The sequence below is a fragment of the Tachypleus tridentatus genome, chromosome 12 (genome assembly GCF_004210375.1).
Source record: "Tachypleus tridentatus isolate NWPU-2018 chromosome 12, ASM421037v1, whole genome shotgun sequence".
NCBI lineage: Eukaryota > Metazoa > Arthropoda > Merostomata > Xiphosura > Limulidae > Tachypleus > Tachypleus tridentatus.
This window is the reverse complement of record NC_134836.1, coordinates 68,082,610-68,106,979: the sequence shown is the minus strand read 5'-3', so window position 1 is coordinate 68,106,979 and position 24,370 is coordinate 68,082,610. Positions and strand designations below refer to the sequence as shown.

Genomic DNA, 24,370 nt, shown 5'->3' with positions numbered 1-24,370 from the left:
ACAGTAGATTTGAGTGAGCAAATCAAACCTTTAGTTTTTGTTGATGAATTTAATAATATTGATAGAATTATACATGTTAGAAGAAAATGTTAATTTAACATTCTGAAAGAGAGACTAAAATCTGTTTTAAAATTAAGGAAGCTACTGAACAAATGTCTCGAAATAATAAAAACATTAACATAATTCTGAAAAAACGTATAGTACATAAATAACCTTAAACCAAAAAGTAGTGTTACAGTAGATAAAGGTGAGTTTTGTCATTATGAAGGAAGAAGTCTACAAAATGAAGGTAGAGTTTTTGCGTGATGCATTACTCATGCTCCTAATATCAAATCCTATACAGATAAGTCAAAGAAGAACTAAATAAACACAGGAAAAATGAATATCAATAGTTGTCTTTTCATGAGTTCTCGCCTTCAAAGTTTTATGGACTTTCCAAAATCCACATACCTGACATACTTCTACAAACTATATTGGCTCATCCACTTACAACTCTGCAATGGTGTTATCTATCAGTTTTGAAACCTTTGACCCAAAAACTACCCATAAGAAATTCAGACCACCATGTTTGTATTATTAAAGATAAATAAGAATTAAAAATGGAGATTTCTATTATTCCATTTCACAAGAGTTACTGTCTCTAATAATGTTAGTATTACATATGATTTACTAAATAATATCTCTATTTTCCTAATAGAACATATTTCATATCAAAATATCACGAAACTTTCGTAAATATACTTAAAATTTATTTTCTTTGGAACTCTCATACATCGAAAGGAAGGATGATAAATACTTCGATTGGTTCACCACTCTCTCCTATAGTTGTATTTGAGATAGTTATCGACAGTTAATTGACGAATATTTTGCCACGATGGTATTTTATTCCAAGGTTGTTGGAATGGCTGTTTTGGCCATGCTTTTTGACTCTGGACATGTTTATTGATACATATATATTCGTTTATTCAGTGTGAAGAAAATTTTGGGTTAGCTTAGGGACTGGTTGTTAAAAGAATATTTATCATTTTTCCTTTAAGTTTGATGTCATGAAAATTGGTGAATGATAACATCATGGTAACAGGACATTTGGAAACGTTAAAGCCTGGAATCTTGGGATTGTAAAATGTGTTAATGTATATTTAAAAATAGTTTGTTTGATGAATTCTAGAGTAAGCCATTTTTAAGCAAATATATTTCAACATTATCACTTCATCATGAAAATCACAATAAGAACTGGTAAGTTTATATACTCTATTATTTGAATGCTTATGAGATTAATTTTGTAACTTTTGTGTTTTGGTTTGTAATTAAATACAAAGTTACACAATGGCTATCGGTGCTCTGCCCACCAGCAGTATGAAAACTTGGTTTCTAGCATTGTAAGTAAGTCTGCAGACATGCTGCTGTGGCACTTGAGGGGGGGGGTTTGTAACATTTAGGTACGAATGAAAATACAGACCAAAAAATGTTGGTTAGTGGTACAGGTTGATCACGTTTTACTAATTTGACGAAATCAGATAAATCAAAAGAATTTTGACACTAAAGTCAATTTTGGTAACTGGAAGTAATAATTTACTTAAATTAAAAAAAACCTACCCAAACAGAGATATTGCATTTCTATGTAAGCAAATCTTATTTGTGACACGGATAACAGTTGACTCACCTAATGAAAATATAAAAACATTTAATGAATAAAGATGTATTAATGTAGCAGGAATTTTAAAGAAACTACTTAATTTATAATTGTGTGTTCGTATGTTATATAACTAGATCTGATTGGTTTGTTTATGAATTTCGCACAAAGCTACTCGAGGGCTATCTGCGCTAGCCGTTCTTAATTTAGCGGTGTAAGACTAGAGGGAAGGCAGCTAGTCATCACCACCTACCGCCAACTCTTGGGCAACACTTTTACCAACGAATTACCGTCACATTATAACACCCCCACGGCTGAAAGGGCAAGCATGTTTGGCGCGACGGGAATGCGAACCCGCGACCCTCAGATTACGAGCCGCATTTTCTTTCTTTAATTTTGATAGGAGTTTTTGAAATTTATTTTCTCTTTGTTTGATGGGATCCTTATTTAACACTTTAAACTTACTGGAATCATTAAACATGGCAAAGACTTTACCAAGATATTCTTGTTTATTTATGAGATAGCGAATTTTATTTGTATATTGTTATGGTTTTGTTTAATGTTAATTCATTGATTACTTTTGCCATTTAGTTTGGTATGCATCTCGAGTTACATTTAAACACTAACTCACCTACCAGCTGATCAGATTGATGTTTAGCTGTATGTATTTATTATTATAAACTTGACACCAACTTTGCACAGTAGTGACTACAAATGTTATCAATGTGTAGCAGAGAAAACTAATATGGGTATTAAAAACTTATTTAAATTACAAAACAAGTAATAATATTTTAATCTCCTCAGGTCATAATGAAGTTAAGAGGTAAGGAGGTCGAAACGTAGTTATTTGTTTTGTTTTAAATAAATTGTTAATACCCATATAAGATATTTGTACTACATATATTTCAAATAGGTTCCTCGTTATCAGAAGATATTATTATTAATGTTGTGGAAGATTATGTAAATTTATGGTGATAGGCAATCACATGATATTTAATTTCGTGGTCTGACGGCTAAATAAAAATCCCATCATGAGCTTCAAGTAGTTAGCTCACGTGAAAGAGTTAAAAACTATTATAACTTAATGTTGTTATTGATCTCGTAGTTGTTTGAATTCAGAATATTTTCATTTCCATATTAGATTCTTTTTTTTTTTGGCTGGTTCTTTTTTCTTGCTTCTTTTATTTATTGAACTAATTTTTAATATTCATTAATGTTAGTATCAAGTCCTGGACGGATGCCTATCTATTAACGGAATTGCCATTTTAAAAATGTAACGAACTGAAATAAACAGCCATTACAACCAGAGTTGAAACACACATACACATAAACGAATCTACCGAACGTTGACAGCCAAAAACTTTCTAACAATCTGAATGTAAAATTTAGCACTTAGCAACAACACAGTTGAGAACCCTTTGTTATCAACAAGAACTTTAGCTACCATAATTGGGCCTGGCATGGCCAGCGCGTAAGGCATGCGACTCGTAATCTGAGGGTCGCGGGTTCGCGCTCGCGTCGCGCAAAACATGCTCGCCCTCCCAGCCGTGGGGGCGTATAATGTGACGGTCAATCCCACTATTCGTTGGGAAAAGAGTAGCCCAAGAGTTGGCGGTGGGTGGTGATGACTAGCTGCCTTCCCTCTAGTCTTACACTACTAAATTAGGGACGGCTAGCACAGATAGCCCTCGAGTAGCTTTGTGCGAAATTCCAAAACAAACAAACAAACAAAAGCTACCATAATCATTCATGTGCAAAACAGCCCTTCAAACAACTCAGGAATTTACAACCATCTAAGCAAAGACTGTAGCGAGAAGCCAAAACACTGAAACACTTCAAAACTAGAGACTATGTGATATATAAATGAACATTAAGGGAAAAGGAAGCGATTTTAATTCAAAATACAAAATCAAAGCTGAACAACCAGCAAACGACACCGCTACCTCTCAAACTATGACAAATTTATCATGCCTGAAATAATGAAAGCTTTGGAATATCTTCCTTAGCTGCTGAAATGTAATGATAAAATTTGAAAGTTGTTGCCAGTTGAACTTTATTATACCATTCGTAGCGTTTGTTTCCTCATACTGATGACATCTTTATTAGTTGCAATACAAATAAACTTTGGATCAGATTCTCAATATCATTATTTTACGCTAAGTAACACGCAACTACTTGATTTTTTATTGATATAGAGACAAATAACACATTATCTTTTCTGGATATTAATGAAATAATTCGTTCAACACAAATTGGAGACTACTTTACATAGAAAAGCGATTATTTTGTTTATTTTTTCTGTTTTTTATTTTGCGAAAAACTTCACGAAGGCTATCTGCGCTAACCGTCCTAAATAGCAATAAAATACTACAGCCATTCACCTCAAATTCTTGGGTTACTATTTTACCAACGAAAAGTGGTATTGAGTATTTCATATGACGTCTCCACACTGGAAACTGCGGGCAATATTGATGAGCGGAAGTTTCGAACTCGAATGCTTCTAACGGTAGGTCACCTGCTTTGCAAAGCATAGTCCATCTGCCTTACTTTAAAATAACTGCTAACATTGATTTTGTTAATAAACGTGCATTTCCTTTAAAACTTTTTGGTGCAGTTTCAAGATATGTCAAGAAAAAGAAAACATGTTTAATTAAATTATTTAACGTACGCCTTTTTGTCGGACATGGCAACAAACTTTTTTAAATGTAAACAACTTTAAAGTGAAAACGCGAAACGTAGAGGACGTTGTTGTAAATATGGCAGGGTTCAATGAGAGGAAAAAGGTCGAGAGAGAATTGCAACTAAAGAAATTGAACAAATTCACAGAAGATTTCCGAAATGAACTTAATTCAATACTTTCTGTGCTTGAATGGACCTCAGAATCTTTTGAAGTACTGCAGGTTTGTTGATATAATAAAGTTTACTCAACAGATAAAGCAAAAGAAGTATACTACGCTTAGGCCTAAATTATTTGTATTACTATTATTATTAAATATTACTCCAGAACTTATATTAAGATAGAATTAAGACGTTACAAAATGATTTTAACTGTATAACATATGATATCGTAACTATTAGTCTAATGAATTCAGCTTGTAGTTGTACAGTTTTTAGAACAATGAGCTTAGTTCCTGCTGCAAAAGTGCAAGGTCTTTATTTTTGAAAACAAAAAACTAACTTTTCTACCCTTAGTTAAGATATTTGTGATACCATTGATAGTGATATTATTAGAAAGATTGAATCAAGTGTTTATCTTAGAAATGTAAAAAAATTTAAAAACTGAAAGATTTTCGACAAATAGTACATAGCAGATTGTAGAATAAAATACTTTATCATAATGAAACTTTATAGAGTGGATGGCAACTGCCCATTGTGGAGACACAAGTATAGAGGATGACGTTTTGAAAGTCTTCTGCCTTTTGTCTTCAGAAGATGAAAACACTACCAACAGCACACTGTTTGGATGTCTTAAGAGAATTGTTAACTATTACAGCAAGACCGTTTTCTTTCCTAACATTGTTAAAGTTATTTCCATTAAAATTATACTTCTAATTCAAATTGTGACATCCCACATGCGATATCTTCTGTTTATTGAAATTAAAATCCACTTGTCCTTTATTTATCCAAATAACCAAATAATACAAAATGTATTAGAAGGTAGCAGCAGTAGCATCACCTTCACAGTCATCAACAACAACTTTATTATCAGAAGCAAATTTAAGAAATTTATTGACTAATCCTTCACTTTGCATAATTTATATAAATCAACAAGAGTAAAGGTCTGTATACTGAGCCCTTAGCTACTTTGTTACATTAATCCAATTTGAAAGACATTTATAACAACTGTCAGCTTTCTCCTATCCATCCAGTTTTCTATCTGATTAATAAACCTATGCCCCTATACTTACAGAGATCATGTTTTTAATAAGACATTTTTGTGGCATTTTATCAGATGCTTTTTGGAAACCTGGGTACACCAAATTGACACCCATACTGTCATCAACACAAGTAGTAATTTAAAAAAAATGTTGAAAGATTAGCAAAGCAATTTTGCTACAACTGATGTAATACTAATATAACTATAATTACTGAGCCAATCAACTCTCAAGAAAAAAGGAGTAAAAATAGCCATATTCAAATATTCTTACTCCTGTCCATTATTCAAGGACATATATTTAAAAAAAAGTAATAACAAATCACTCATCTATTCAGTCCTTAATCTGTTTCAAAATCCTTGGGTAAATATTATTTATCTGGTCCAGGATTTTATTCTACTGTAAATTTCCCAGTTTTTTACTAACAATCTCACAATTAATGTAATCATATTATTCAATCTTATTTTCATCTACCTGCAATTCAGATGAGGAATATTTTTTGAACCTTCATTAGTATAAAGTTAATAACCCAAACCATCCAATAATCATGAGATGAGAGGCCCCTTCTCCTATCCTAATGTTTTGTTTACCTTTGATTTATATAAAGAAATCCTTCCAATTAATTTTGACATTTTCAGTCATCTGGTTTTCATGTATCATTTTTGACTTCCTAATGTCCTTTTTGTCCAACTCTTTTGATTTTGTAATACCATCTGAGGATCCTGTTAGTGACATCTTCAAGTCATACTTTTTGTCTTTTATTTCCTTTGTGGGTGAGCATTGTTTTAAACTAGTAGCAAATTTTTTTAAAAATTAGGAACATATCTATCAGGAATATTTTAATATTTATGTTTTCAGTTTGTCCATATTTCATCAGTATCTTCATTTAATTCTGTTGCCTAATTCACAATAGTTAGTTTTTGTCACATATCTTCATGTTTTGAAATTTGTAACCATGTGCAACAAAACATCAAATCTAATTGACTTGTGATAATTTGTACCAGGAAGTTCTCTATCCTATCAGCTCTTTCTATATTTAAAGCTAACAACAGATCTAAAATAGCATTGTTTCTAGTAGGTTTCCTGACCAGTTAATGAAGAAAACCATCCTGACCATCCTCATGGTTTGACTCTGTTGTATTCATGATGTTAATATGGTTATGACTTTAACAACAGTTGAATGTTTCATCCCATTATAGAGTTTCTCATTAATTTCATCAGTTCCACTTGGTTGTCTATAACAACTTCCAACTAAAAGTCTTCTCATATCCACTAAGAAAAATCCAAATAGATTCAGCATTCTTGCTGTTAGATTTAATATCTTCAACTTGAACAGGCTGTAACTCTTATTTAACATATAAAGTCACTTCTGTGTGGTACTCTATCCATATTGAACACCCTATACACTGGAATTTCAAAGTAATTCCTGTCATCAAAATTCTCTATATTTAGTCAGTTTTCTACTATTTTTGTTACATCAAAATCCTATATTTTAAATATTACTTCAGTTAAAGGTTTATGATACTAAATGGAAGTATGGCATTTTGCAAGACCTCCACTTATATGGGTTGCATGACTGTTCACCCATTTTTTATTAAACATTTTTTAATCAGCAGGTGATTCTAAGTTCACTTTCACATTCTTTCCTACAGGAACTTGGAGTCTCTCAGAGCTGTGTCTTGAATGCCAAACTTTTTTAGTATAACAATTAATGCCATCAGTGGACAACTCCCGCTAACTGTTGCAAACGGGGTCTATGTTCACTTCTTTCACATCTCATGTCAATTGTCGAACACAAGTTTTATTGAGCAGCAGCTACAGACTCCCCTCAATCATTTACTGAAGTTGGCTATAGCAAACAGTTTTAACTTTTCTCTCTCTAAAACTGTTTGCATGCACTTTTGCCACCAATGGGGTATTCATTCTGATCATGAGCCCACGTCAGTGAAGTTGTGCTTCTTGTGGTCCCTGAGGCAAAGTTCTGGTATGAGTCAAGTGTACAAGGGTACTGAACATCCTCCATGTCCTCTCTTCCACCTCTTAATGTTTTGTGCTAGAGATATATCGTGCTCTAATTTGATTGAAACTGGACTATAAGGCTCTGGTCTATAGCTCTTCCAGGACCAACATTGAAGATGTTGGACCCCATTCATCATCAGGTGCTTTGGTTTTGCATGGGAGCTTTTCACACTTCTCTAATTCAAAGTTTGTATGCACAGTCTCATGAACCACCTGTACACCTCTGCTGTTTGCATCTGTCTTTTCTGTATACTTCAAAACTTTGACCCTTACTATAGCATCCCACCTGGGGGATGTGGTTTCCTTCCTCGGTGGGCCATCCTTTTTCAGAACAGATGATCTGCCATTGTTCCTTTTGGCCTTTTTATCCAAAAACAGTTGGATGAATTGGTCTATCCTTGGATGACACTGCTGTATCTGCTGGTTAGCCCATTTCAACATGGCTTATTACCATCCCCAAGTGTAACTTTACTTTGAGTCATCTGAGAAAAGCAGATACTTCCAGTTGGAAGTACTGTCTGTTATTTGCTGAACATCTTTTGAACCATTCTTCCTTTCCAATTTATACGGATGATTTGAAATGGGACTGTCATGGTTTGTTGTGGTTTGGTGGTTGCTCACAGAATCCCCTCTACAGTTTCTGTGTTCACTGCTGAACTATATGCCATTTCTCTTGCCCTGGATCACATAGAAGCTACGCAGTACTCGAATTGTACTATTTATATGAACTCACTTAGATCTCTACTGGCCCTGGAATAGCTTCATGTTAGTTCTCACCCTGTTCTTGCTGATATTTAAAATTGATTGGCTTATTTTGCTTTAATATCAACTTCTATCCAGTTCTTCTAGATACCAGGCCATGTTGGTATTCACAGAATTTGGCCTTCTTGTTTCCATAAGGATGAGAAAGAAGTTGTCCTAACTAGACTATGAATTGGTCACAGTTTTTTAACCCATCGTTTTCTTTTATCTGGGACTGATACACCAATGTGTGGGCTGTGTGACACTCAGGTCACAGTCGTCCACATTTTACTGTCATAATGTTGTTATGACTCTGAATGATGGCACCACTTTATACATGTTTTTCCCACAGGTTTACCTCTGATTCTGGACAATGTCATTGGTGATGGTGTCAAATTTAAAAATGTTTTTAGTTTTTTAATGAAGATTGGTCTTATTCACAACATTTCAGGTTTCAATTCAAAAATTAGACTTTGTTTTGTATTAACATGAATTCTTTTTTACAAATTTTAATAATTGTATTTTAATTTTTTTATTGGTTGTTTGCCACGGATAGCCTAGTTGTTTTATGTCAAAATACCAAACAACTAATGAATCTTTCTACACTATATTTATATTTTTTGTATTTTATTTTTCTTTGTTTTGTTTATTCTGACCCTCACTACTGTCTAGTCCTTATGGTTGAGTTAATAGCTCTTGAAAATCAGCTAGCTTTTACCTTACTTCAATTTTGAAAATGCATACCAAAAAATACACTTTTCTTTTATTGAATTGATCCCCAAAGCCCAACCAGCTAATATGCTAGTCCTTACATGTTAATGTAAGCCTAGCTTTCAGTTCTAGTGACCTATTATAATGTTATTCCCACAGATAAGTCTTGGCAGCATTCCTAATAGAATTACTATCCATTTTTTTGTAAACCATGCATCAGCCACTTATGTTTACCATTTAGTTCTATCCTTCCCTGCTGTAGTTTCTCACCTGCATAAGCTAAAGGATGAAATCTATTACTTAAAATAATTTACTCATTACAGCTAATTTCACTACTTCTATTCTTATTAGTAGCTTCTAACTTCTTGAAAGTAACTATTATCTACTCTATCCTTTGCATGTTAAAGCTTAAGCTTATACTGAAATTCTGCTATGTTTATATTATTTGTTATTGTATTTATTACATTTAGAATAGCCTCTTCCAACCTGCTAACTATGAAAAAGTTGAAAATTCACGAATGGGCTTTTTAAAAGTGTGGGCCAATCCAGAGTTTACAAATAAGTCCCTGCATCTTGCAGACTCAGTGTTCTTCGCCACTGTAACCTTATAGTAAATAGTCAGTACTAAATACAAGTAGGCTATCGACAATAGTGTTAAGCCTAACACTTGAGAATTAAATGTTACAATATTTTATCATAATGTGATCTTCATTCTAAACTTAAGACTACTTTTGAAATAAAAAAGTGTCAAATAACTAATCTCTAGGTATTCATGGAACAGTACAATACACTTAGCCTGTTGTATAACTTACCAATAAGCTAATTTTCAGTTAAAAGTTATGTTAAATTTGCTAAGCCTAATCTAAGACTTTAAGTATTTATACCAATAAGTCTTAATTTAAAACTATTTCTAGAATTAATGGTTGCCTTGCCTTCAAAATGTACTTAAGAAAGAAATTAGTTAACACTATGATTCAAGTAATAATGAAATATATTTTGTCTTCATGTCACATTTAAAAGGTAAAATCAGTGGAAAATACAGTTAAGTACCAAATTATAATTATATCCATGTGTTATTAGCCATAATGTTTGTATATTCCTTATATCAATGGTTAGCTGAAACTTCCTTTGTAAAGAAAGCAAAATAATTCAGCTGTTATTATTATAATAGTAAAAGAATCAAGATAGCTGTAATATTCAGTATAAGCTCCACAAACCTGTATACAATACATGCATATTGTGGTAATCAGTATAAGCTCCACAAAACAGTATTATGTAAATGTGTACTGTGGTATTCATTATAAGCTCCACAAACCTGTATTATGTAAATGTATACTGTGGTATAAGCTCCACAAACCTGTATTATGTAAATGTATACCATGGTGTAAGCTCCACAAGCCTGTACTACGGTACATGTATACTGTGGTATAAGATTTACAAGCTTGTACTATTGTACATGTACATGTTTCAGAATCTGCTGTAAAACAAACTGTGCATACATTATTCTTCAAACATACTACTCTACTTATCCTGATCATGCTAAGTTCAGGCCTGCACGGGTGATTATGTAAGCTATCATTTATTGGTAAACTGTTCATCATTGGACTTGACTAAGATTTTAGCAAGGCCTGAAACAAACATTTTTTAGAACAAGTGGCAGTTAGTTCTTTTGCTGTGAAAATGTTATATATTGTTCTTCAAACATTTATCTGATGCAGAATTGTCACACACAAAACGTAAACTGTACTAATACAAAAATAAATGTTCTTTTGTTTAATCTTTCAGAAAGAGAAGATGGTAACATGTCCATTGGATAGTGGACACCGTTTACCTTCATCATCTCTCAGTAGACATACTGAGTTCTGCAAATGGTTCAAAGCAGGATATACAAGAGAAGAAATGGTAAGAAGACAGATAAGTACCTCTTTGAAACCACAAAAAAACTCCTTCAGTTCATGAAACAAAATTACTTTACAGGTTTTAATGTGTTGATGGCTTTTGATTTTCATGAGTTACAAGACAGAAATAACTTCAACTAAAATAATTTTACTGAGTTATACCTGCTGCTAGTGAGTAATACTTTGAACTAATTCTTAAACAAAGGTCTCTTTCATGTAACATTTATATTTAAGTCTGTTTTATTAATTTTACTGTGTTGTTATTTCCAGGAAAAGGCAGTGCCAAGCTCTCACTTTTTCTACAAAACCTCCACGTCTGTAGTTCCTGTTCTTATAGGTAATATTCACATGTGAACTTTGAATACATTAAATAGTACAGCAACAATATCATTATTATGTGTAGATTGTAAGATTCTTGTATAGTTAATACAAGTACTTTAAATGGATACAGTGCCTAAACTACAATGTCATTAACCAAATTTCTATTGGTTTTGATATAAATAATTTTGTGTGATGTCATTAGTAGTCTTCAGTTTCATTATAAAAAAGAAAAATGCAACACTGGTTTGAGTTCTGAAATTTAGAAAAGAAGTTTAAATCACTTAAAAATGTAATACAGTCAAGGGTACTGAAAAGTTAAATTTCTCCAACAATTATTTATGTACAGAATATTTTTAAAGATCAGTAAATAAAACATTTCTGTTTTTCTCAACTATTTTAAATTATGTATTTACTATCACCTTGTCAGAGTTGGAGTTGAGAAAGTTAAACAAATGTAAGGTATTTTAAAAGTTTGTCCTATGGACTTATGGTATGTATATGCTGACCATATACCAGAACTGAGTCTGAGATGTTCAGTAACAATATGAAGTCTGAAATAATTTGATAGTTTAACTTGATTTCCCAATCCTTAAGTATACAACTATATATACTTGCTACAGGCACTTGTGTGATAATTAGTATTTTAGGAACTGTTAACCCAATCCTTAAGTATACAACTACATATACTTACTACAGGCACTTATATAATTAGTATCATAGGAACTGTTAACCCAATCCTTAAGGATAAAACTAAATATACTAACTACAGGCACTTATGTAATAATTAGTATCATAGGTACTATTAGTAAGTAAGATGTTCAGTTACTAACTATCAGTATGTATGATGTTTAGTTACTAACTATTACCATGTATAATGTTCAGTTACTAAGCATTAATATGTATGATGTTCGGTTACTGTCAGTGTGTATGATGTTCAGTTACTGTCAGTGTGTATGATGTTCAGTTACTTACTATCAGTATGTATGATGTCTGGTTTCTAACTATCAGTATGTATGATGTTCAATTTTTAACTGTCAGTTTGTGTGATGTTCAGTATTATTAGTATGTTTGATGTTCAGTTACTAATTATCAGTATGTAGGATGTTCAGTTACTAATTATCAGTATGTAGGATGTTCAGTTACTAACTATTACCATGTATAATGTTCAGTTACTAAGCATTAATATGTATGATGTTCAGTTACTTACTATCAGTATGTATGATGTTCAATTTTTAACTGTCAGTGTGTGTGATGTTCAGTATTATTAGTATGTTTGATGTTCAGTTACTAATTATCAGTATGTATGATGTTCAGTTACTAACTTTATTGGTGTCTATAATGTTCAGTTACTGACTTTACTGGTGTCTATAATGTTCAGTTACTGACTTTACTGGTGTCTATAATGTCCAGTTACTGACTTTACTGGTGTCTATAATGTCCAGTTACTAACTTGACTGGTTTTGGTGATGTTCAGTTACTTCCTTTCGATTATCACATAATCATTAATTCCACATGTAGTTACAATTCACTGACATTTGGCTACATTATCTGGACTTCCACTAGAAAAATAACTCTTTTAGCCACTGTGGCTAAACAAAGTAATTTTCTTTCAGCCACAGTGGCAGTTGTTTAGCCACAATTTTAGGTTGTCAAAAACTGTGTGGTGCATGACTTTTAATATGCATCAATTCCATCCAGTAAAAAATAGTTGTAATTATGTGAAAATCTACAAGACATTAAGTTTTGTACTATTTTTTTATTTCCCAGCAATCTTCCCCACTAAAAAAAACAAAACAAACAAAATAGCAAAATAAACATGATAAAGAGGAAAATAAAGAGATACATTTCTCAAAATAACACAGAAACAAAAAAATGACTTAAAACTAGAATACGGTAACATGACTAGCAAGTATAAAAATTCAATGGCAGCTCTTCAGCCAAATCATTCTTTACTACAATGTAGTAATAGTAATTCTACCACATTCTCAACAGAAGATGTGGTAGAAGTTGACACCTGAGGTTCCGAAGCACATTTCTTCAACAGAGAATGGTACCCCCATCTGTCTTTGTGAGTAACCCAGTATCTGAATGCAGAGTCAAAGTTAAAATGATCTAAAGGTTTGGACTCCATGGATAAGTTCAGTAACATTTCTGTCTTAACCACATACAGATTGCTCCCGGCATCCGTTTTGATGCTGTTGTACCTGCTAATTCCCCGCTCACAGTGAACAGATGTAACTGGAATTATTAATCCAATTGCTGCAAGCTGAGACAGATTTGGAAAAGTTTGATGGGTCTGATGGATGTATTCCTTATAGAAGCTCTTCATGTTTTTGTTTTTGTGAGCATCCTGTTCCATTATGTTCCTTAGTAGCAGGCATTCAATCAGTGCCTCATCCTCATTGACGAAAGGAGAGAATTGCTGGATGAGTTTCTTCAGATCATCCTCATCAGAGACTGCTCTGCTGTGACATGGGCTAAATATTGAAAAAAATGACATGATGTTAGTGGCTGGGAATGCTACTTGTAGTCTTGTGACCACTTATTCAACAAATGACTCAGCAGCTGATCTGTACGTTTCACGTTGTTTATCAATATCTTTGATGTCATGACCTCTGTAAGAAGTGTAACAACTGGCATCAGGAGGTTGTGGGAGTTTCTTCAGTGCAGTCTGTGTGTAAAGACCAGGGATGTATACCAGCAACTGAATTGACCCATCAATAATTGCTTTAGCCTGATCATAAGATAAAAAAGTTCTCTGTAGAGATCTTGACAAAAGTCCAAGAATGCCAACAGCATTAGCCAGAAAATTAGTCATCATGACAAAGCTGTAACATGACATTTGCTGGACTAGACCATGTAGCAAGGCTTGGCCTGGAGTACCATGTTCCATTGCTGAGACCTGCAGGCAGCTTATCACATATGCAACACAGTTGACTAGTGCTTGGACAGAATCATTAAAAGAGAGCCATCGTGTGAAGAACACTTGCTTGATTTTGTTGCTTTTCTCTCCATGCAATGCTTTGCTCTCTTCCAGAACCCGACACAACTTGGGAGAATATTTCAGGCTTTTTGCAAACTGGTTCAAAACTGAAATGTACATCACAAGGTATGGCACCTGGTTTGCTGCCTTTTCAGCTGCCAACTGTAATCTGTGTGCCAAACAATGACTTGTTATTATCCAGAGGTATTCTTCCTTAAATTTTGTAGCAACACATGTTTTTATTCCCACCATGACATTTGCACCATCAGTTGCAAGTCTAACCAAGTCAACATCAAACAATCGTCGATCTGCCACGACTGAGCGCATTGTGTTGTAGGTAGAATCAGCCCCAGTGTTGGTTAGCTCACGCACAGCAAGGAATTGACTTGTAACCTCACCTAATGATGAAAGATACCTGATATAAATTATCAGTATAGAGGTGTTTCCTGCATCAGTTGCTTCATCTGCTTCAAGAGCAAAAAATGGGAAAGGTGATGCCCAAAAGTCTGCCTGCATTTCATCCTGAACTACATGATTTAGGGCACTGTACATATCATCCAGAGACTGGCTGTGGGTGTATATGAAGCTCTCTGTTCTACTTTGTGGCTGAGTCTGTAGTTTCTTTAGAGAGGTCACTCCCTGTTAAAAAATATATTAGAACTTGTGTTTTGAAATAAGACCACCAGTTAAAGTAATAAACAAAGATATTTGAAAGAGTTGGCTAGCTACTTAATTTTTGATAGATATTTTCAAAATGTTTCACTTTTAGAAAATTGTCAAATTGCCTTTTTTTAAGAAAATACTGTAGAAAATAGAAAGTATCTTATTTATACTAGAATGAAGAATATTCTTACATTGAATACTTGTAGTGAAAGGAGGGAATGAAACTTCACAGTTGGGATGGCTTCCTTTGTACAAGTAATGTGACTATCTGTGCCTGAATGCCACCTTTACATCCCACATACACATTCACAGCAGCAGTTGACATGTCCTTCTTCAAAACTTGTGATGCAACTGCACTGCGATGATCTTCTGACCGTGCATGCTTCACCAAGTTGTCTGTTTTAGGCTTAGTAGCAGTTTTCTCAGTGGTAGCATAAATATTTGTCTTCTTGTTGTCCCTGCATAATTTGCAATGGAATGTATTTTGTTGGGAAACATGTTCCAGCCAAGGACACTGTGAAAACCAAGTTTATTTAACAACTCTGAAAATTGCAGGTATATTTTTTTTTCACACCGACAGTCTGGTCACTGCTGCAAGCTTCAGTTTCTTCAGAGCTGTCTTTTCTTTTGGAAGTGGATTTCCCACCATCAGTTGATGTTGTTGCTTTGACCTTCTTTTGAAAAAACTTGATATATCTAACTGTTTAGACATCTTTTTATCTGATCTAGGAGTTGTCATGATCTCAATTCAAACACATGCCAAACAAAACTTGGGATTTCCACTTTGATACAGACCATATGTTGGTTTGACAAAGTCAGGTTTTCTCTGATTACTGTTTGTGTACCATGGGCAGAATCAAACATGTAGCATAAGAAATGAAAATAAAAGAAATCATTAGCACAGCTAAGTAATAATTTTTTTTAAAATTTAACTTGTTAGTTGTCATATCCCTGAACTCATAAAAATACATATATAAAGAAAACATAGATTACAGTCAGTGGTAGTTTTTAAAAGACATTTTTTGTTTCTTCAACTCGCTGGGGTGCCTCTGGTCATTTGTCATAATTAATGGCATGGATGGTGATAAAAACCATGAAAGCTGTCAAGACCAAACTTGAGCAGAATAAATAAAGGAAAACCATCCAAGACCGAAAAATTATCATCTTTCACCAGTGTGGTGAAACCAACACTAGATGTTTTAGCCACAGGCTGTTTCTTTTCGCCAATGGCTATGTGGCTAATGGCTAGCGGAAGCCTAGATTATCATCTTGTTCAGTTGATAAAAGTTTATTTTATTCTAATTGTATTTCATGCATAAAGAGTATCATATCATTAAACCTCAGTGTTTCATATGCTGATTCTTTATTGTATATTGTATAGTTGATTAGAAGCCATTAAGTCAACTCTTAGTTATGTTTCATTTTAATTAATAGTTCTGAACGTACTCAGTGTTGGACTTGAGAAAAATGTGATGGATGATTGAGAATATAAGAATAAAATATTTTCAAATCTGCAATGTTTGAAGTTGTTTGTTGTACATTTTATTAAAGAAATTATTCATTATTTTGACTTTTCCATGTAAGGTAACATATGTTGGAATAGCAAATGTGTACGTATACTTAAATATATATATATATATATATATATATATATATTTAAGTGTGTATGTGTTCTGAGTAACCAAGTAATATGTAGTTTCCATTCCAGCTACAAGTAAAAGAATTAACAAAGGTGTGGCTGTGTTGTGTGTGGTTATGGGCTTGTAGAGCGTATGATGGTATTTATAGATTTGCATCTTTTGACCTTGTCTATTGCTGTGTATAGAAGAGTTACTAATTAGTTTGGTGATGGCAGAAAGGAGTTGTGACTTCTTTAAATATTTATTATGTTATGTATTTGTTCAACACACATATAAGATGGGGGTTTAAACCCAATCTCTGATCTCCATCAATTGTAATTGCTGTGATACATACAAAACGTGGTGGTAGTCTTTTATCAAATCATGGTCTGTAGATCAAAGAAGTTCAGTGGATTTGAGTGAATCTTTGTGATTCTGTAAATCAGGTTTTGAGGTTGAAGTACTCCTGAAAAATTGGAAGATAAGTCAGTGACCTTAGAAATGTGTAAAAGTTTTGTTTTAGCAACATTTATGAGCCTCAGCAAGGCCAGGTCATTAGAGTGCTTGACTTGTTGCCTGAGGGTCTCAGGTTCAAATCCCAGTCCCACCAAACCTGCTCATCACTTAAGCCATAGGGGCATAATAATGTTTGCTTAATCCCACTATTTATTATTAAATGAGTAGCCTTGAAAACAACAAGATATTTATGAAGGTAAATAGTATCTTCACATATTTATTGAAACTGATGTTAAACTGATATCTCTTGTTTAACAAGACTTATGTGTGTATACTTTATAAAATGCAGAGATTATATGCTAGTTCTTATTACTGACAAACCTCAATATTGAAAGCTGTTGGTATTACCTGGTGATTTTGTTGAAGTTTTCAATATTTATATATCTTAGGAGAAAAATAAGATTTGTTTTCAATATTTCAGACAAGAAAACACAGAAAGATATTTTACTGAAAGCTGAACAGAAGGGCTTACTCCAAGGTGAGTAATAACATAAAATGTATATACACGTACTTCTATAACTGTATTCTAGCTTATATTTTAGATGTGTAGTGTTTAGAAGACACACAGACCTGTACAGTGTTTTAAAAATAAATTGACCAACTAACACATATTTTGTTTATTTATGATAAAATCATTTGTGTACAAAACAATTAGTATTCAACTATGTTTGAGGAGATGTTAATAGCCACTGTGCAAGAATGTGCAATTATAGATTCAGAAAGGTTCATAGCTATAATTTTTATATTATGTAAATCTAAAGCTATTGAAGGCAAGATTCAATAATCTTGGGAGCTATAGCTTTTGTTTTAATGTATAGAACAACTTTGTTTTGTGTATAGGATGTTAATGAGAGATTGGTGTGTAATTCTTGTTCTGTCTGAATGTAGTGTGACAGTGTTTGTAGATTGGTGTGTAATTCTTGTTCTGTCTGAATGTAGTGTGACAGTGTTTGTAGATTTGACAGTGTTTGAATGTAGTGTGACAATGTTTGTAGACGTGTTTGAGTGTAGTGTGACGATGTTTGTAGATTGGTGTCTGTCTGAATGTAGTGTGACAGTGTTTGTAGATTGGTGTCTGTCTGAATGTAGTGTGATGATGTTTGTAGATGGTGTGTGATGTTTGTATGTAGTGTAGTGTGATGTTTGTAGATTGTGTAGTGTAGTGTGATGATGTTTGTAGTGTGATGATGTTTGTAGATTGGTGTCTGTCTGAGTGTAGTGTGATGATGTTTGTAGATTGGTGTCTGTCTGAGTGTAGTGTGATGATGTTTGTAGATTGGTGTGTGAGTGTAGTGTGATGATGTTTGTAGATTGGTGTGTGAGTGTAGTGTGACAATGTTTGTAGATTGGTGTCTGTCTGAGTGTAGTGTGACGATGTTTGAAGATTGGTGTCTGTTTGAGTGTAGTGTGACAATTTTTGTAGATTGTTGTAATAAACATTAGTTTTTTCTGTTTTATTCATATTTACTGAATCAGCCAAAACCACATCAGTCTTTACAGTGTTGTAGTCCATCTAAGTTGACTGTTACTTCCCATTGTTTCATCATTATTAAACATCAACTGTGTTTGTTTTTACATAGTCTGAAATATTTTCATATGACTCCAATATACAGCCTTTAATTGTTTTCATGCTTCAACATGTAGAGTTGATTAACTTTATTTAGGATGTTATTCAAGTGTTCAGGTTTTGTAAATGTTAAAAACCATAAACTTTTATTTTGTTGTATTGAATCAAGTGGTCAACATGGCATTGAGGAAAAGGAATTTAGATATCTTCTTTCGTTATCCAAACATTTTGGTGAAAAATAGAAATGAATGGATATGTAGTTTATTTATACTTAAAACAAGTTTATTAAAATATCTTTATCACTGTCTCATACAGAACAGCTTTTTTATTCTACTGACGTTTTGAAGTTGACAGTTAATATTATTTTTATAATTTTTATTTCTTTTTCAGCAACAATGTGAGTAATGGATTCTTTCCAGTTATTTGTTTGACCATCAAAGTCTCTGTATCCTCTTTAGAATTGAATATCCTTTCACTGTGATCAGATTTAATAGTGTAGTGTAATATTACATGATGAGTAATGGTTTCTTTCTCGTTATTTGTTTGACCATTACAATCTTTATACCTGCTTCAGTGTTTGGTATACTTTCACTGTAGTCAGGTTCAAGTGTAATATTGCCTGTGCAATAAAGAACATTAAAACCACATGATTCATTCAGTTAGTTTGATGTTACAGGTTTTGTGCAGTGAAGAACTAAGTATTTCTAAAACAGATCATTAAGTTACAACAAAGTTTTTTGTAAACCAAAATTTCTGAATGGCTGAGAAATGGGCCTTAAAAAAATTTCAGAAAGTGAGGATATATATATAAGTAGAATTATGGCATCCTGAGTTAAAAATAAAATAACAAATGAGATTTTTTTAATATCATTCAAAAAACTTTCTAGGTACATAAATTCAAAGTACAATATGTTCAAGGAAAACTAGAAACTGCTGAAGAGAGTCATTATAAAATTAAGGTGGGTTTAGCTCTTGCTTACCACCTGAAACATTTATGTTAGTAGAGTTAAAGATTAGACCCTGTGTTTACTGTCTACATAAAGCCATTTATGATAGTAAAGTTGAAGACTGGATCCTATGTTTACTGTTTACATGAAAATATTTATGATAGTAAAGTTAAAGATTAGATGCTGTGTCTAATGTCTACATAGACATTTATGATAGGAAAGGTAAAAATTACATCATGTGTCTGCTGCTTGCATAAAAACATTTATGATAGTAAAGTTAGATTAGATCCTGTGTCTACTGTTTACATAAAGATATTTATGATAGGAAAGGTAAAGATCCTGTATTTAGTGTCTACATAAAGATATTTATGATAGGAAAGGTAAAGATCAGATCCTGTATTTAGTGTCTACATAAAGATATTTATGATAGTAAAGCTAAAGATTAGATCCTGTATCTGCTGTTATATAGACATTTATGAGAGTAAAGTTTGAGATTAGATCCTGTGTCTGTTGTCCACATGAAGATGGTTATGGAAGTTAAGATAGAGATTAGATTCTCTGTATGCTGTCTGTATGAAGAATTTGGTATCAATATGTTATGTGAAATTTTCACTTTTTGTTGCTTATGTTTCTTACTTTTACCCTTACTAATCATCTTTAAATAATTCAGGATTTTGTACAGTACAAACAGTTGTAAGAACGTGAGTTTAAAATGAGTTTTTTACATTGTTTGTCTAGAATAAAAAAAAGTTGTGATTCTGTAATACAAGTCAGTGTGGTATCAACTTGAGTTAATAACATCTTTGATTCAGTATTATATGTCAGTGTGGTACTGACATTAGTTAATAATATTCATGATTCTGTATTATGTGTCAGTGTGGTAACAACTTTATTTAATAACATCTGTGATTCTGTATTATATGTCAGTGTGGTACTGACATTAGTTAATAACATTTGTGATTCTGTATTATGAGTCAGTGTGGTACCAACTTTAGTCAATAACATCTGTGATTCTGTATTAATATGATGCTGACTGTAGTTAATAACCTCTGTGATTCTTTATTATAAGTGAGTGTGGTACCAACTTTAGTTAATAACCTCTGTGATTCTGTATTATAAGTCAGTGTGGTACCAACTTTAGTTAATAACATCTGTGATTCTGTATTATAAGTCAGTGCTGTAGTAACTTCATTTTCCAACACTGTCATTGTAGATTAACGTATCTAAAGAAGAGGTTGGTCAGTTTAATAAAAAACATAAAATATTAGTTTGTAGTTTGAAATTACAGTTTCTGATTAATGAGAAACACTTGATGTGTTGTTACAGTTTTTTTTATAGAAACACCCTGTTTGTTTTCATGTTAGTTTCCATGAAACATTGTTTGTTTTTATAGAGACTTCCATGAAATACCTAGTTTGTTTTCATTTTGGTTTCCTAGAAACACCCAGTTTATTTTCACATTGTTAATGTAAATAATATCTGGTGTTGAATGTTGGATAATAATATAAAATTGAAGACATCTTTAAGGAATCGAGTAGTGATTGAAAGGATGAGTAATAATGGAACTGATAGGTTAAACAGAATCCGACAATATTGTATCCACAGCAGCATATATTGATATAAGACAGATGTCACAATCAGAGATATAATTGTGCTTTGCTGAAATATGAAGTATTCACTTTCTGATTATAGAACTTAAAAAACAAACAATTTAGTACAATAAAATAGTTTAGGTTTCATCTTACACTAACCTATAATTGGTTGTTGAAAACATATAATTACTCATACATAAAAAGTGTCAGGAGAAATATGTATGAACTTGTGTGACAGTAGTATCCATAGTATTAAATGACATTTTGGTACAAAAATTACTAAAGTAGTTAATTGTAAGTTGTGACTGTGATAATGAAACAGTTATTGAAAGAGGATGGGTATAGACCAGTTAGTAGCATGCTTAGACTGAATCTTATACTTTGTACTTTGAGGCTGTGTAAGAATGATGGTCAAATCATGCTCTTGAGAGACAAGAGTATCCTAAGAGTTGGTGGTGGGTGTTGTTGACTTGACCTTAACCTGTCAACCCAAAATTGGGGAAATGTTTGTACATATTGAGTAACTCTGCAGACATATTTTGTAAGAAACAAAGAAGAATCAAATAGTTTTTATTGTTATTTTACATTTTTAAATGTACATAAGAATAACTAAATATAACACATTCCATTTATTAATGATTCATTATATCATAAAAATAATTCCAATCAATACATATTGTATCTCTCTGGAGATTTGTATTAATTATTATAAACAAAAAAATAAAAAAAATAAATCAAGTATATTATTTTCATGTCTTTTCTAGCACTTGCAGGCTATACTGGTACTTTAAGACCCTACAGGTGTTTTCAGGCTATACTGGTACTTTGAGACACTACAGGTGTTTTTAGGTTATACTGGTACTTCAAGATACAACAACTGTATTCAGGCTATACAAATCCTTTCACACCATGCCATTTTGTTTATTACTTTCTTTTATATAGCTAGTTCAAATATGACTCAGCATAAACATGGGTTTTGGTACATATTGTGGGGACAGTGCAGATAAGATATTGTATTTTTGTGTTTAGCAACAAAAAACAAACAGCCCAAAAATTTGACAAAATAATTTACTAACTGTAAATTTCTTAATTGTGAGATTAGCTGACACCTCTTTACACCTCTGTTTAAATCTAAAACTTGTGTGAAAGTTTATATACTTCTAAATGTTTTTATGAAACTTTATTATTTTCTACAAGTGTTATTTTCAATGGTACTCATTACTTTATATGAGTACTTTGATATCCAGCTGTTGTAAATGGTACTAAAACAGTGGTGCCACACCAGATGTACAAAGTATAATAAACTTGTTAAAACACAAAACTACTATTTTTGAAAATCATTAGATCATAATAACTGGTTGCTTGTGCTTGTCTAAAGAACAGTTTAATTAGTTTCTAATCAGTCTTCTAATATCCTAGGGTATCATTTCTCAAGTAAGTTTATCAAATGAACTTATTCAGAGGAGGGGGGACCATCTGTACCTGTTGCATTTGTTAAAACATGTTTTATTATCAAATATTGTAGAAGGATTAGAAGTGTTGCCATGGCCAGTACATTTGATTTTCTGAACTTTATTGACTTCATAAATTGTGTGAATTGAGTAATGCTATTGTTGGTTACACTTTGGAAATACTCAGACATGACTTAAAAGTTATGTATGGTAAGAACATAATTCTTTAGATAGTGTAAAATATTTGTAATAATTCAGATATTACAAATATGTACAGTTACCATAATGTTTTACACTTGTTACATTCATCTGTGGTTGTGATACCTACTGTTAACCAGTTTAGCTGTATGTAGCAACATGGTTATGATCGCTACTGTTAACCAGTTCATCTGTGTATAGTATTATGGTTATGATATCTACTGTTAACTAGCTCATCTGTGTTTAGCATTATGGTTATACCTTCTGTTAACCAGTCCATCTGTGTGTAGCATTATGGTTATGATTCTCACTATTAACCAGTCCATTTGTGTGTAGCATTATGAGCATTATGGTTATGATTCTCACTGTTAACCAGTCCATCTGTGTGTAGCATTATGGTTATGATTCTTACTGTTAACCAGTCCATTTGTGTGTAGCATTATGGTTGTGATACCTACAGCTAACAAGTCCATCTATGTGTAGCATTATGGTTATACCTACAGTTAACCAGCTCAGCTGTGGGTGGCACCATGGTTATACCTGTTGTTAATCAGTTCAGCTGTGTATAGCATTATGGTTAAGATCTCTACTGTTAACCAGTGCAGCTGTGGGTAGCACCATGGTTATACCTACTGTTAACCTTAACCAGTTCAGCTGTGTGTAGCATTATGATTATGATACCTACTGTTAACTAGTTCATCAGTGTGTAACATTATGGTTATATTTACTGTTAACCAGTTCATCTTGTGTAGTATTATGGTTATACCTTTTGTTAACCAGTTCAGCTGTGTGTAGCATTATGGTTATGATCCTTACTGTTAACCAGTTCAGCTGTGTAGTGTTATGGTTATGATACTGTTAACTAGTTCATCTGTGTTGAGTATTATGGTTATACCTACTGTTAATCAGTCCACCTGTGTGTAGCATTATGGTTATGATATCTGCTGTTAACTAGTTCAGCTGTGTTTAGCATTATGGTTATGATATACTGTTAACCAGTTCAGTTACCTGTGTGTAGCATTATGGTTATACAGCCTGTGTTCAGCTGTGTAGATACATGTTAACTAGTTCATCTGATTATGATCCCACCTACTTATGGTTATGATATCTGCTGTTAACCAGTTCAGCTGTGTGTAGCATAATGATTATGATCCCTACTGTTAACCAGTTCAGCTATGTGTAGCATCATGATTTTGGTCACTTATGCTATTGTTTGTGTCCATATGATCAGAGATAAAAAATGAAAATTAATTTTACTTTTTATGTAATATATTAAACCTATGTGATATATGTATATATAATTTGTTATTGTATGTTGTGTGATTGTTAAATTGTCTAAGTGAAGAAAATGTTGAAAGTGCAGTGATTCATTGAATTAGAATCACTATTTTTTCTCTGTAATAATAGAATACATTTGTAATGATATGTTGTCATTGTTTGATTAAAACATCATTATGATGTTAAGAGTTCTATATAGATGCTATTAATAACAGTGAAGGGTTTCATCCACATACTTGTACATAGAGAGCATCATCTCGGTAATTTGTGATGTATTACAGGAAATATTGTTATAGGAATATTTATTGGGACTTGCTAAAGACTGACATTTGTTTTCTTTTCACCTTTTATAACAGAA

At 32.7% G+C, this 24,370-nt stretch overlaps 1 protein-coding gene across 1 annotated transcript in view; it reads left to right on the top strand.

Moving 5' to 3' along the window:
* The first annotated feature begins 4,377 nt into the window (after positions 1 to 4,377).
* LOC143233480 (U11/U12 small nuclear ribonucleoprotein 48 kDa protein-like) overlaps positions 4,378 to 24,370 on the top strand; it is a 29,435-nt gene continuing 9,442 nt past the window's right edge. Inside the window, exons 1-4 of the mRNA XM_076469750.1 lie at positions 4,378 to 4,533; positions 10,765 to 10,881; positions 11,148 to 11,214; positions 17,401 to 17,457. Coding sequence (XP_076325865.1) covers positions 4,390 to 4,533; positions 10,765 to 10,881; positions 11,148 to 11,214; positions 17,401 to 17,457 — 385 coding nt within the window. The 5' untranslated portion in view covers positions 4,378 to 4,389. The remainder of the gene's footprint in view (positions 4,534 to 10,764; positions 10,882 to 11,147; positions 11,215 to 17,400; positions 17,458 to 24,370) is intronic.